Source organism: Betta splendens, chromosome 11 (genome assembly GCF_900634795.4).
Source record: "Betta splendens chromosome 11, fBetSpl5.4, whole genome shotgun sequence".
Lineage (NCBI taxonomy): Eukaryota > Metazoa > Chordata > Actinopteri > Anabantiformes > Osphronemidae > Betta > Betta splendens.
In genome coordinates, this window is record NC_040891.2 from 15,370,289 (window position 1) to 15,381,341 (window position 11,053).

General features: G+C 54.0%; 2 protein-coding genes across 6 annotated transcripts; both read left to right on the top strand.

Moving 5' to 3' along the window:
- The first annotated feature begins 273 nt into the window (after nt 1–273).
- On the top strand, nt 274–8,114 carry LOC114866152 (glyceraldehyde-3-phosphate dehydrogenase-like). Of its 3 annotated transcripts, none has more exons than XM_055512928.1 (12): nt 274–1,813; nt 4,643–4,686; nt 6,034–6,133; nt 6,202–6,311; nt 6,385–6,475; nt 6,567–6,682; nt 6,767–6,848; nt 6,922–7,073; nt 7,154–7,232; nt 7,330–7,413; nt 7,649–7,746; nt 7,890–8,114. In XM_055512928.1, exons 2-12 carry the CDS (start codon nt 4,664–4,666, stop codon nt 7,957–7,959), a joined length of 1,005 nt encoding a protein of 334 aa, XP_055368903.1. In that variant the 5' UTR covers nt 274–1,813; nt 4,643–4,663; the 3' UTR covers nt 7,960–8,114. The 3 variants fall into 3 exon arrangements, with proteins under 3 accessions (XP_055368903.1, XP_029023699.1, XP_029023700.1); XM_029167866.2 differs by lacking the exon at nt 274–1,813 and adding an exon at nt 4,221–4,319; XM_029167867.3 differs by lacking the exons at nt 274–1,813; nt 4,643–4,686 and adding an exon at nt 5,624–5,897.
- Nucleotides 8,115–8,152: 38 nt separating this feature from the next.
- LOC114866154 (non-homologous end joining factor IFFO1-like) lies at nt 8,153–11,024 on the top strand. Of its 3 annotated transcripts, none has more exons than XM_055512929.1 (2): nt 8,153–8,285; nt 9,157–11,024. In XM_055512929.1, exon 2 carries the CDS (start codon nt 9,276–9,278, stop codon nt 10,251–10,253), a length of 978 nt encoding a protein of 325 aa, XP_055368904.1. In that variant the 5' UTR covers nt 8,153–8,285; nt 9,157–9,275; the 3' UTR covers nt 10,254–11,024. The 3 variants fall into 3 exon arrangements, with proteins under 3 accessions (XP_055368904.1, XP_029023703.1, XP_029023702.1); XM_029167870.3 differs by lacking the exon at nt 8,153–8,285 and adding an exon at nt 8,332–8,438; XM_029167869.3 differs by lacking the exon at nt 8,153–8,285 and adding an exon at nt 8,548–8,935.
- The last annotated feature ends 29 nt before the right edge of the window (nt 11,025–11,053 follow it).

Here is an 11,053-nt window from a genome sequence, read left to right on the forward strand (position 1 = left end):
TGAGGAAGAGAAGCAGAGGGAGCAGGAGGGAGGCAAAACCCAGCCGGCGTGGACGCCTTTCCAATAAAACCTGCCCGAGAGAGCGAAGAGATGGAGTGATGGAGAGGACGGAGGGAGGGAGGTGGAGGAGAGTAATGTCTATGAGTCATGCTGAGAGATGAGGACAAAGAACCCAAGCAGAGAAAATTTATGGGGAGCATAAGCTTCTGTAGGAATGAAAAACTTGAGGTGGTGAAGAAGGAGGGATGAGGAGGAGAGAGGGTTATTAGTATTCTGGCTGAGAGACGAGGTGGAAAGACAAGAAAGAGAAAATGATCTGGAGGTGGAGGGATGCTAGAAAAGACAAACACGTAGCTTCTATTTATAGCTGCGAGGTTGCTGTCTGTGTGCAGGAGGCCGTAACTGTACAGCTGTGAGGGGACGTGAGGGAGGAACCCAGTGCTTGTCCGCTGCCTGTGCTGCTGCAGGAGGAGACGCGAGGGGTCTGAGACGGCGCTTCTGGTGCGAGGCTCAGCCACACATCCCTGGAGGAGCAGCAGGTCGGGTCTCCATCCATCTCCATCCATCCATCTGCTGCTCCATTTACAGATCAGAGCCAGAAGAACTCGGCTTAGAACCTCCTGGAGGGTTCTGTGTAGCGTGTGAGCTGACGGCGCCGTTTAGGGGAAGCATCTGTACAGACGGGTGGAGGTCCACATCAGCAGGGAGCTCCAAGCATCTGTACAGACGGGTGGAGGTCCACATCAGCAGGGAGCTCCACCTCTGCTCCTCTGTCTCATCCTGAGCTCTGAGTCACTTCAGGATTAGCTCCAAGTCGGAGCTGCTGGTCCTCAGGAGGCGTGTGTGGGCGGAGGACGGGTGGTGCTGGCTAATCCTGTGCTTGGCAGCTGGAGACTCCCCTGAAGCTTAAACATGTCCTCACGGCACATCATTCACCAGAGGATGGAACCCCCACGCGTCCACACAGACTCACACCAGCAGAAGCCTCACTGCACTCACGACCCGGCCCGACCCGGCCCGACCCGACCCAACTCGGCCCGGCCCGGTCGATGCCGCTCGGCTCCCTGCAGCTGTGAAAAGGCCTCAGACGCCTGACGCGTTCAGTCCCGCGTCTGAAACCACAACAAGCGGCTCCAGAGACTCGGTTCACGGCCTTCGTGTAATGAAACCTCGGCAGCATCTGGTGTGAAAGAGGCAAATCCTGTGTTCAGTGATTGCTTCTCCAGCGTTTCTTCAGGAATTAATGGCACAGCAGCACGTTTCACTGCTGCCTCTGAACTCGGCCGTGCTGCATGTGAAATTAATCAGCGAGGTTGCAGCTCGTGCTGTAATAGAAGCCTTTCAGAGCCACATCTGCTGCAGGGATCAGAGGCCACCGTTTAATAGCACCACAAGTAATTGGATAAGCGTCCGTAGCAAAGCAAATCATTCGCAGTCAGACTGTGGATCGGATCAGCGCCGCCTGTTCCTCCACTTCCTCCTGGTCCGACCTGGAAGCAGAGAATCAGCGGCGGAGGCGTGAACCAGGGCGGAGCTGCAGCTCAGGGGCGTTGGTGGAGACCAGACTGTGGCTTTAACTGGAAGCTGAGGCTCCACAGCCTCCGCGAACGCACCTGAAGCCTCGCTCTTCACTGGAACCTTCTGCCTCAGTGTCGCAGTGAGGGAACGTCAGCGTGACTTTGCAGACCACGCAGAGTCCCTGCATGAACCCTTTGACTGGACGCTTTGTTCCTGCTGGAATAAGCTGCTCAGGCGCGGCTCCGTCGACAGACGGAGACGAGAGAAGAGAAGAGAAGCTGACGAAGCTGACTGGGTGCGAAAAACAGACGTTTAGGAACCGACTCGTGTGTGTGTGTGTGTGTGTGTGTGTGTGTGTGTGTGTGTGTGTGTGTGTGTGTGTGTGTGTGTGTGTGTGTGTGTGTGTGTGTGTGTGTTTGTGTGTGTGTGTGTGTGTGTGTGTGTGTGTGTGTGTTTTGATGCTCTGTCTATCTGCCTGTCTGTCTGTCTGTCTGTCTGTCTGTCTGTCTGTCTGTCTGTCTGTCTGTCTGTCTGTCTGTCTGTCTGTCTGCATGTCTACGTGTCTGTCTGTCTGCTAGGCTGAACCCTTCTCATCCAGAGTCTCCAGTTAACCTGAGGACCAGCAGCTGCTGTAGGTGGACGTGAACATTATTTTGAAGGATCGCTCTCTCTCTGTGTTTCTGAGGGTGAACGGGTGAAGAACCTGGCTCAATGAATTATAAATGGAAAGTCCCACAGCGTCTTATTTACCTCCTCCTCACCTGCTCTGCTGCCAGACATCCAGGCATCCTCCCCCAGAGCTGATTAGAGGGCGACACAAGGACGAGGCGCCGCCGGCTGCCAGCAGAGTGGGAACCATGAGGCCACACCTGATGACATCATCTGTTTACTGTTTGTTTGACCTGTGGATGAGTCAAACAACACATGACAGCAGCTGAGTTAAGGTTTGAATATTCCAATAAAACACGCTTCCTGTGTAACAGTGAAGTGTCACTAGAGGGCGCCAAACACTGGAGCAGCGACGCACTGAGGCCTGCACCGCGTCCACTTTACCTGGGTTTCATCCTGGTCCCTGAAGGCACCCCGCTCCCGCTCTGTTTATCCGGGTTTCATCCTGGTCCCTGAAGGCACCACGCTCCCGCTCTGTTTATCCGGGTTTCATCCTGGTCCCTGAAGGCACCCCGCTCCCGCTCTGTTTATCCGGGTTTCATCCTGGTCCCTGAAGGCACCACGCTCCCGCTCTGTTTATCCGGGTTTCATCCTGGTCCCTGAAGGCACCACGCTCCATCAGGCCGACACATCTTTCCTCGCGTGGTTCAGGTCGTCTGACAAACATGAAGAGAGGAGACCGTGTTGAGAGTTGGTGGATGCTTGTGTCTGTACTAAACGGCAGCTCTCATCTCATCAGCAGACAAGCTTTTACCTGAAGCCTCTGAGCCACAGTGAATAACTGATCCAGGAGGTTGAAGTGACTATGACTGAAAACCCAGCAGAAGCAAACGTGAGCTACACGGACCCGAAGCCTGAAGCTCCAAACACAAGGTTCCAACATGGCGTCGGCACCACATCCCCCAGAAAAGGAAACGTTCAAACAGCGAATTCTGGGGCGATGATGGAGAACAGACGTTCAAGGATTTATTCTCTGAGTAAATGTTACTTTCATGAGCTCTCACTAATGAATGGCGGTCACCTGCTGCGTTCACTGTCCTGTAAACTGACGCTCATGAATCCATTCATCAGGTCTCTGAGCTGCACTTGATCACATGCATTTTAACTCTTGATCTTCAGAGCATTTAGAAAAATCCCTGACTCTTGCTTTAACCAGTGAAGTCACACAGTATGATGAGTGTGGACGACCAACAGGAAGTGGCACGATGGCGATGAGGTGCCGTCCATGTTTCTGCTCCGCTGGCGGGTTGACGCCGTTTTCTAGCGCGGCTCACGTTTCAGTCAACAGGTCACAGAGGGTCAGAACGCAGAAAAGCTCCGAGTCCTTCAGGTGAATCCGTTCACGGAGTCTGAGAGGCAGGAAGGCAAACATCAGCACGGCTAAATGATTAACTGGCCGTTGCATCACACCGGTTGCCATAGCAACCGGCTTCATGCTTCTGATAGAGCACAGCTGCGGTGGATGGTGGGATCAGACCCGTGGTCACTGACAAAGCGGGTGTTGTTTAAGGAGCGCAGTTGCACCACCTCCACCTTATCTGCGCTGCGTGTTCAGCCGTGAAGCACAGCACGGAGGAAAAGATCACGTTGAGGCTGAAACAGGAAAACGGAGCTGGGCCCCGTCTTTACACGGCTCAGCTCATCAAGCTGCTGAGTGTGAGGTCAAAGGTCATCCTTCAGCCGCGGCGCTGCCTGACTCTCATTAGACGGTGCTTCACGGCTGAGCACTGAGCTCCTCTTGCGTCTACTCGCGTCCACTTTTGATGCTACCACTGTTGATCCTCCATGTTCCCACTTTGTCGTGGTGGTGATGATTCATGTTTCTACTCTACAGGTCTAAGCTTTCTTTATCGTGGCCCAGGTCTGCGATCCACTGGAACTACTTTTCTCAGCGGAGCAGAATCTTCCTCAGTAAAACACGTGGCTGTGACGCTGTTCCACGGCGCTGATGGGGAGGTTTAGGGGTTTGTCACCGCTCAGCCGCCGTGAAAAGCCTTTAAACGAGGTGGGACCTTGCTGCGCGGAGGGTCCGGGGGCGGAGCCGGGGGCGGAGCCGGGGGCGCGCGCTGCGCATAAATGCCGCTGATGTGCGGGTTGGTGTCAGAGGAGAGACCGGACGGGTGTCACAACCGGTAAGTGGTTCCGGTTGAGTGCCGCGAATCAGGAGTGTTGGTCTGACGCCGCTCTGAGCGGCAGGTGGACGTTCACCTCCGCTCCTCAGGGGGTCCACGTTCACCTCCGCTCCACGTTCACCTCCGCTCCTCAGGGGGTCCACGTTCACCTCCGCTCCACGTTCACCTCCGCTCCACGTTCACCTCCGCTCCTCGGCGGAGGCTCCGCGCTCGTTTCCTTCTTCAGTGTTGTCTGTTTGTTTTCACGCCGTTGTGTCGTTGTTTGTTTGTTGCACACGTTCAGTCTTTAAACTTGATTTGACTTTGAGCTGATTCTCTTGCAGTGAGAACGAGACCACATCAAAATGGTGAAGATTGGGATCAACGGGTGAGTTGATGTTTGGCTTCAGTTACTCACAAAACCCATGTTTGTTTTTATTACTGGTTTAAACCAGAGAAGAATCTAAAAGCTGCACTTTCAAACACAGTGGAGACGATTGAAGGACTGTTTGACTCACAGCAGCTGCTTTGGTTTGGTCTGATTTAATTGGTCTGAGGACGACCGGCTGTGACGTCATCTTAGCCGCAGTATCGTTCCTGCAACCATTGATGGTACGACGGTGTTTTTAACGTTTCACGTCTTTGATGTGACCGTTTGTAGACGTGGGTCATGGCTTCGTTAACCCAGATGTTTGGTGGGGTCCGGTCTACGTCCTGGCTCCGGCCTGAACCGGTCTGCTTCGTAGGCTGGTTCCTCCTCTTCCTCCTTTACATTTATCCGTATCGCTGCGCTGGTCAGCTGTCGCATTCCTTTTCTTCCCCCTCGTCTATTTTTAACCCTCGACCCTTCCTGCCGGTGTGAAGGAATCATCTGGACAGCGGTTTGGTCCGATCGGAGCCCAGTGAAGCCTCGGTTCCTGGCGCTGCAACGTTAAAGGTTCATTCTAGTCTTCAAATAAAATGACGCACGCGTCCACGGTTTGTCCTCAGGTGGTGAAAACATGAAATGTTTTTGCTTTGTTGTAACTTTATTTTTCCTCAACTCGATGCCACGCGTGGCTGAACCCACGGAGTCTGAGGTCCGTTGGTTCAGAGCGCGTCTCGGTCCAGTCGCTGCTGAAGTTTGACACATGAACACATGAACTCTGAGCTCACTTCAGACGGACGTTGGGTCTAATGAGAGGATGAACCGTCCAGTCTGTGCTTGAGTTCTGTTTAACCCCAACAGGAGCTTAAGGAGCTGCTCGTTAACAAACCCTTTCTGCTTCAGCATATAAATATTTAAAATAATCACCTTCTGGACTGTTGTTCACGTCCTCCTCATCTCAGCCAGGAATGGGTTAAACACAAACGCACCCCAGCAGCATTTAAGGTCTTCGCAGCGGAAGCGCGTCCTCTGAGGACTGAGCGCTGTGACCGCAGCCATGTACGGCTGCACCGGGCTCCTTATCGCAGGCCTTGTTTGGGTCGACTCGTCTGCGGCGGAGAATGTGGGAGAACAAAGAACCGCTTCTGCATAAGAGGCGACAGTAGCTCCGACTGGACACTAGAAGTGTCCATTTTAATTATACAAAAGCTTCACGGTCTCATTGACTGCAGGTAAAGTTCTGTTTGCTTTGACGTGGACGTCGACCCATTATCAACCACTTCTATGAAGGGTCACCGCTGCCTGTGAGCTGTGGTGCCGACAGGTTCTCCGTGTGGAGAACGTGCCGCTGACCGATCTCCCTTTCAGATTCGGGCGCATCGGTCGCCTGGTGACGCGCGCCGCTGCCATCGGGGGCGAAGTGGAGGTGGTGGCCATCAACGACCCCTTCATCGACCTGGACCACATGGTGAGGACTGGGCGGCCGCCGGCGCGTAGGCTGCAGGCGTGCGCGTCTCTGACGTTCTGCTTCCGCAGGTCTACATGTTCAAACACGACTCCACTCACGGGACGTGGGCGCACGGGGACGTGAGCGCGGGCGCTGGCAAGCTGCTGATCGGCAGCATGAGCATCGCGGTGTCCCACGAGTACGAGCCGCTTTAAGCTGGCTGCAGTTTCCCCACGCTGGTCGCCGCGTCCAACTCTGCTGTGTCCTCACAGGAGGGACCCCGCCCGCATCCAGTGGAGCGCCGCCGGCGTGGACTACGTGGTGGAGTCCACGGGCGTCTTCACCACCATCGAGAAGGCGTCCGTAAGCGAACGGCAGCTCCTCGGCTGCTTTCATCACAACGTTGGCAGGAAATCAGGCCTCGTCGGCGCGTGACCTTTGACCTTTGCTTTAGGCTCATCTGAAGGGTGGCGCTAAGAGGGTGGTGATCTCTGCTCCCAGCGCCGACGCCCCCATGTTCGTCATGGGCGTCAACCACGAGAAGTACGACCGCTCCATGAAGGTGGTCAGGTGAGTGACGTCCACTTGAAGCGGCGTAAACGGCTGCACTAGAACGTTTAGTGGATCTGAGCTCCGCTCCTGTGGTTCATGTAGCAACGCCTCCTGCACGACCAACTGCCTGGCTCCTCTGGCCAAGGTGGTCAACGACAGCTTCGGCATCGTGGAGGGTCTCATGGTAAAGACCCGCAGCCACGTTCCAACGTCCGGTGGTTCCGTCGGACCCGTTTCAGCCTCTGTTCTGTCCTCAGAGCACGGTGCACTCGGTCACCGCCACGCAGAAGACCGTCGACGGCCCCTCGGGCAAAATGTGGAGGGACGGGCGCGGCGCCGCTCAGAACATCATCCCCGCCTCCACCGGCGCCGCCAAGGCTGTGGGGAAGGTGGTCCCTGAGCTCAACGGGTGCGTTCACTGCTCAATGGCTCAATAACTGGCAGAGGTCAGTGTGGGAATAACAGGACTGTGTCTGACTCGTCTTAAAGCAAACTGACCGGCATGGCGTTTCGCGTCCCCACTCCCAACGTGTCCGTGGTCGACCTGACGGTCCGTCTGGCGACGCCTGTAAGCGCCTTCAGTCGCGTTTTACTGCCGTCCACCGGGTTTGGACGGTCGTGCTGCTCCAGTGTCTTTGGATTCAACTAAAATGTCCTCTCTTCAGGCAAAATATGACGACATCAAGAAGGTTGTGAAGGCGGCTGCTGAGGGCCCCATGAAGGGGATCCTGGGCTACACGGAGGACCAGGTACACGCGCTCGCGTCCCTTCTGAGAATGGGTTCTGTTGAATCTGGAGCGACGGCTCAGTTTCAGTGCAGAGTGGAGCGTGAACCTCCGGGTGGCAGCAGCCGACGCAGAAAGGCCTCGCTCCCTTTGGTTCAGTGCAGACCAGACGCTTGCGCTTGAATGAGGCCTCAGACATTGTACAGGAAGTGGCTGTGAACGCTGCTGCTGTCCGTCCAGTAAACCTTGATTTTCTCAGGTTGTTTCCACGGACTTCAACGGCGACACTCACTCGTCCATCTTTGATGCTGGCGCCGGCATCGCGCTCAACGACCACTTTGTGAAGCTGGTTTCATGGTCAGTTCAACGCGTTTGCTTTTTGCATCTGTGCTCATTTACACCCTCAAACGTCTGATGCAGCGCCTGCATTTAAAGCTGACCTTTTTTTTAATCTTGTTTTAAGGTTCTAGGGTGAACTCACGTTTTGTGCTTGTGTTCAGGTACGACAACGAGTTCGGCTACAGTAACCGTGTGTGTGACCTGGTGCAACACATGTTCTCCAAGGAGTAAAGCCTCTGTCCGGACCGGTTTGTTCTCCATCTGCAACCGGATGTCGCTGCTGTGTCTTATGACGTCACACGTGAGGCTGCAGAGAAGCCTCATTACCTGGACACTGCACTGAACGTCCCTCTCACGATGACAATAAAGTCCTCAACTTGTCCAAATCTTTGTTTGGTGGGGTTTTATTTTTTACGAATGGGGTTTAAGCGGCAATTATTTAGGGTGAAACTGAGCATTGATGATTCAACAAGCATTCATTCGATGGAATCTAAACGCTGTACAGGCGGCTGGTCGTCACTGAAAAGTTTAGAAACTTGAGCTCGTCTTATGAAACGGTTGGTTTCAGTAAAGCTGCGCCTTTTCTTTTCCGCATCTTGAACTAGTTGACAAAACACGGCGCAGCTAATGCTAGCTTGCGTCGGTTAACGCTGCTGTTAGCCGTGCAGCTAACACCTGTCAACTCTGATTAAAGGCTAGGATTAAGGCAGGTAAACAAATTACCTTCACTTATTCTAGGTGTGATATAAAGCTTTTATAAGGGTAAAGTTGACCCAGTAACGATGACTTTAACACAGTTTTGACTGATTTAAATACACTTGTTAACGTTGGCTTAACAAACCTGTTTCATACCTCTATTCTAGACTTAATTTATTAATATACCGTAACTGAATTCAAACAGCTTTAAATAATCTAATATAAATGATGGAAATATTTTTTTGATTACGTTAAACAACGTGAAATGTGAGTTGAATGATCTTAGAATATGATTAAGTCCTGTTGGTGTGCTTTGCAGCGTAAGACGTAATCCTGCGCCGTTGCTGGCGTCATTACGGTAGAATGCCCCTCTTTTAGAGTCGGTACGGTAACCTACAGCCGCAGTCATTGACGTGTGTTTATGTCACAGTTGTGCTGCGACGCTGCTCGACTCTGCTGCTTTCAGCTCGTTGCCCGGTGTTAAAGTTGGACTTTGTTCCGCTGCTGCCAGGTTTGATGCTTCTACTGTAATTACAGCCCTGCACGCTTTATTCTAGGGCTCAGAATAAGAATCGCGATGTGCGTCGCAGCAGTAATGACTCGACTGTAATTATGCGTACTGTGAAAGTAGAGTCTCGTCCGTCGGTGTCAGCGAACGTTCGCTGTAACATCCTGTTGTTTAGCGCATCAAAGCTTCCTTCTGAAACGCATCGCCTGACTTTTGGCCCACAGCTCCTCTGCATCAAGGTGATCGTCGACTCCAAACGAGGCTGCTGGGCCTGACTCTCCTCCTGCAGTCATCGCATCTGAACGGATTACCTGCGGAGTGGAAAACGTAGAAGTTTGGGTTCATGCCGGATTTCGAGCACTTCAGATTCTCCTACTCCAGCATGAATCCGGTCCTGGGGGAGGGCGCTTTCTTGGGCCCACACCAGCACCACCAGCAGCTGCCGGGCCAGACCGACTCCGCCATCCCGGACCCCGGCTACTTCCTGGGGGACCACGGGGGCCTCGGGGCGGACGGGCTGCCCGGCCTGGACCTGGGCGCCTTCCCGTCCTCCAGCTTTGCTTACCTGCACCTGAGCAACCCGCTGCACCGCGTCCCCCCGGCGGCCACGGCGCTGCGGAACGACCTGGGCTCCAACATCAGCGTGCTGAAGACCCTGAACCTGCGCTTCCGCTGCTTTCTGGCCAAAGTGCACGAGCTGGAGCGCAGGAACAAGGTGTTGGAGAAGCAGCTGCAGCAGGCGCTGGAGGGCGGCAGCGGAGCAGACGGGCACCAGAGGCCTCTGATGAAGGAGATGGGGGTCCAGACGGGCTTCATCGGGCCCATTCCAGGTAGACCGGGTCTGATCTCGCTCCAGAACGCCAACAACTCGGCCTTCCTGCCTGGAGGCCTCCTCTCCCCAACCCTGAACCCGCTCTACGACAACAAGTACTCACTGGGGAACAACCTCAACCCGTTCTCCGCCTCCACAGACTCCAACTCCAACCTCACCACGCCCTGGTGCTCCTCCAGCCCGGCTCTGAGCCCCAGCGACCCGTCCAGAGCCCTAATTAACGTCAATGACAAGTACGGCGTTCACAGTGGGACCAGTACCCACAGCACCCCTCCGCCTCCACGCTTCCTGCCTGCGGCCGTCTGGTCCTTCGGCCACAGCCGCCGGTCTGGCGCCAGCAGGGAGCCGGGCGTCAGCGGACCCGGCGCCTCCTGGACCCACCCGGAGGGCGTGGGAGTCCAGATCGACACCATCACGCCGGAGATCAGGGCTCTGTACAACGTGCTGGCCAAGGTGAAGCGGGAGCGAGACGAGTACAAGAGGAGGTGAGCGTGTGCTCTGCTTTGTGTGTCCTCGCTCAGGTGATGCATCACCTGTGTGACCTGAAATAATGTGCAACTACACGGTTGTGAGTTTTTCCATCAGCGGCGCCGAACAAACGCAGGTTCTTAAAAAGCAGGAAGTTTACTCTTGTTGTCTCTTATTGCTGTCACTCACCACTCGTGACTGTTACACGCCATGGATTAACCACATGCACAACGTTGAGCTGTTCAACCTGAGCTTTTATTATATGCAGCAAATGCAAACGTCACAGTAGCAACAAAGCACAACCCTGGTTGTTTGCCTCCTGTTCCACCGCTTTATTCATCGATCCCCCTAAAAGCTCAAACATCGATTGAGTGGATGATAACAATTTGTCGCTCCCCAGTTTTGGCCCAACGCTCTTAAAGGGGAGGCTCCTGCTAATCTTTCCCGGGTCACTGAGAGCATAGCTGGAAATCAATGAGCTGCTCTGCTTGGTGGCAGGTTTCTGGCTTCACACGGCTCCATCAAGCTTTTCTCCTGAGGTCCTCAAAAAAAGTGCAGCAAAAGCTCGGCGTCCATCGTTGATGAATAGATGCTTGTTTTAGCTGGTTCCAAACAGAATCTGGCTCAGTGTTTATCATCCTACATGAAAGTCAGCACTTCTTTCATACACGATTATGGTTTGCTCTGTTGTGTATTGAGCAGGTTTGTGTTGTGGTATATGTGATAGTTTGACCGAACCTTTTTGTGTCTGCACATTTACAGTGTTCTGTTTGTGTTAGGCTGAAAAGCCCTGAGCTCACAGCTTCGTGCTTCAGGCTGAT

Excerpts from the sequence above, each read along its gene's own strand:
- LOC114866152 (XM_055512928.1), top strand. The coding sequence starts at position 4,664 with ATGGTGAAGATTGGGATCAACGG. Across the intron at positions 4,687-6,033 it reads GTGAAGATTGGGATCAACGG|ATTCGGGCGCATCGGTCGCC; the intron begins GTGAGTTGATGT and ends TCTCCCTTTCAG. Across the intron at positions 7,414-7,648 it reads TGGGCTACACGGAGGACCAG|GTTGTTTCCACGGACTTCAA; the intron begins GTACACGCGCTC and ends TGATTTTCTCAG.
- LOC114866154 (XM_055512929.1), top strand. The coding sequence starts at position 9,276 with ATGCCGGATTTCGAGCACTTCAGATTCTCCTACTCCAGCATGAATCCG.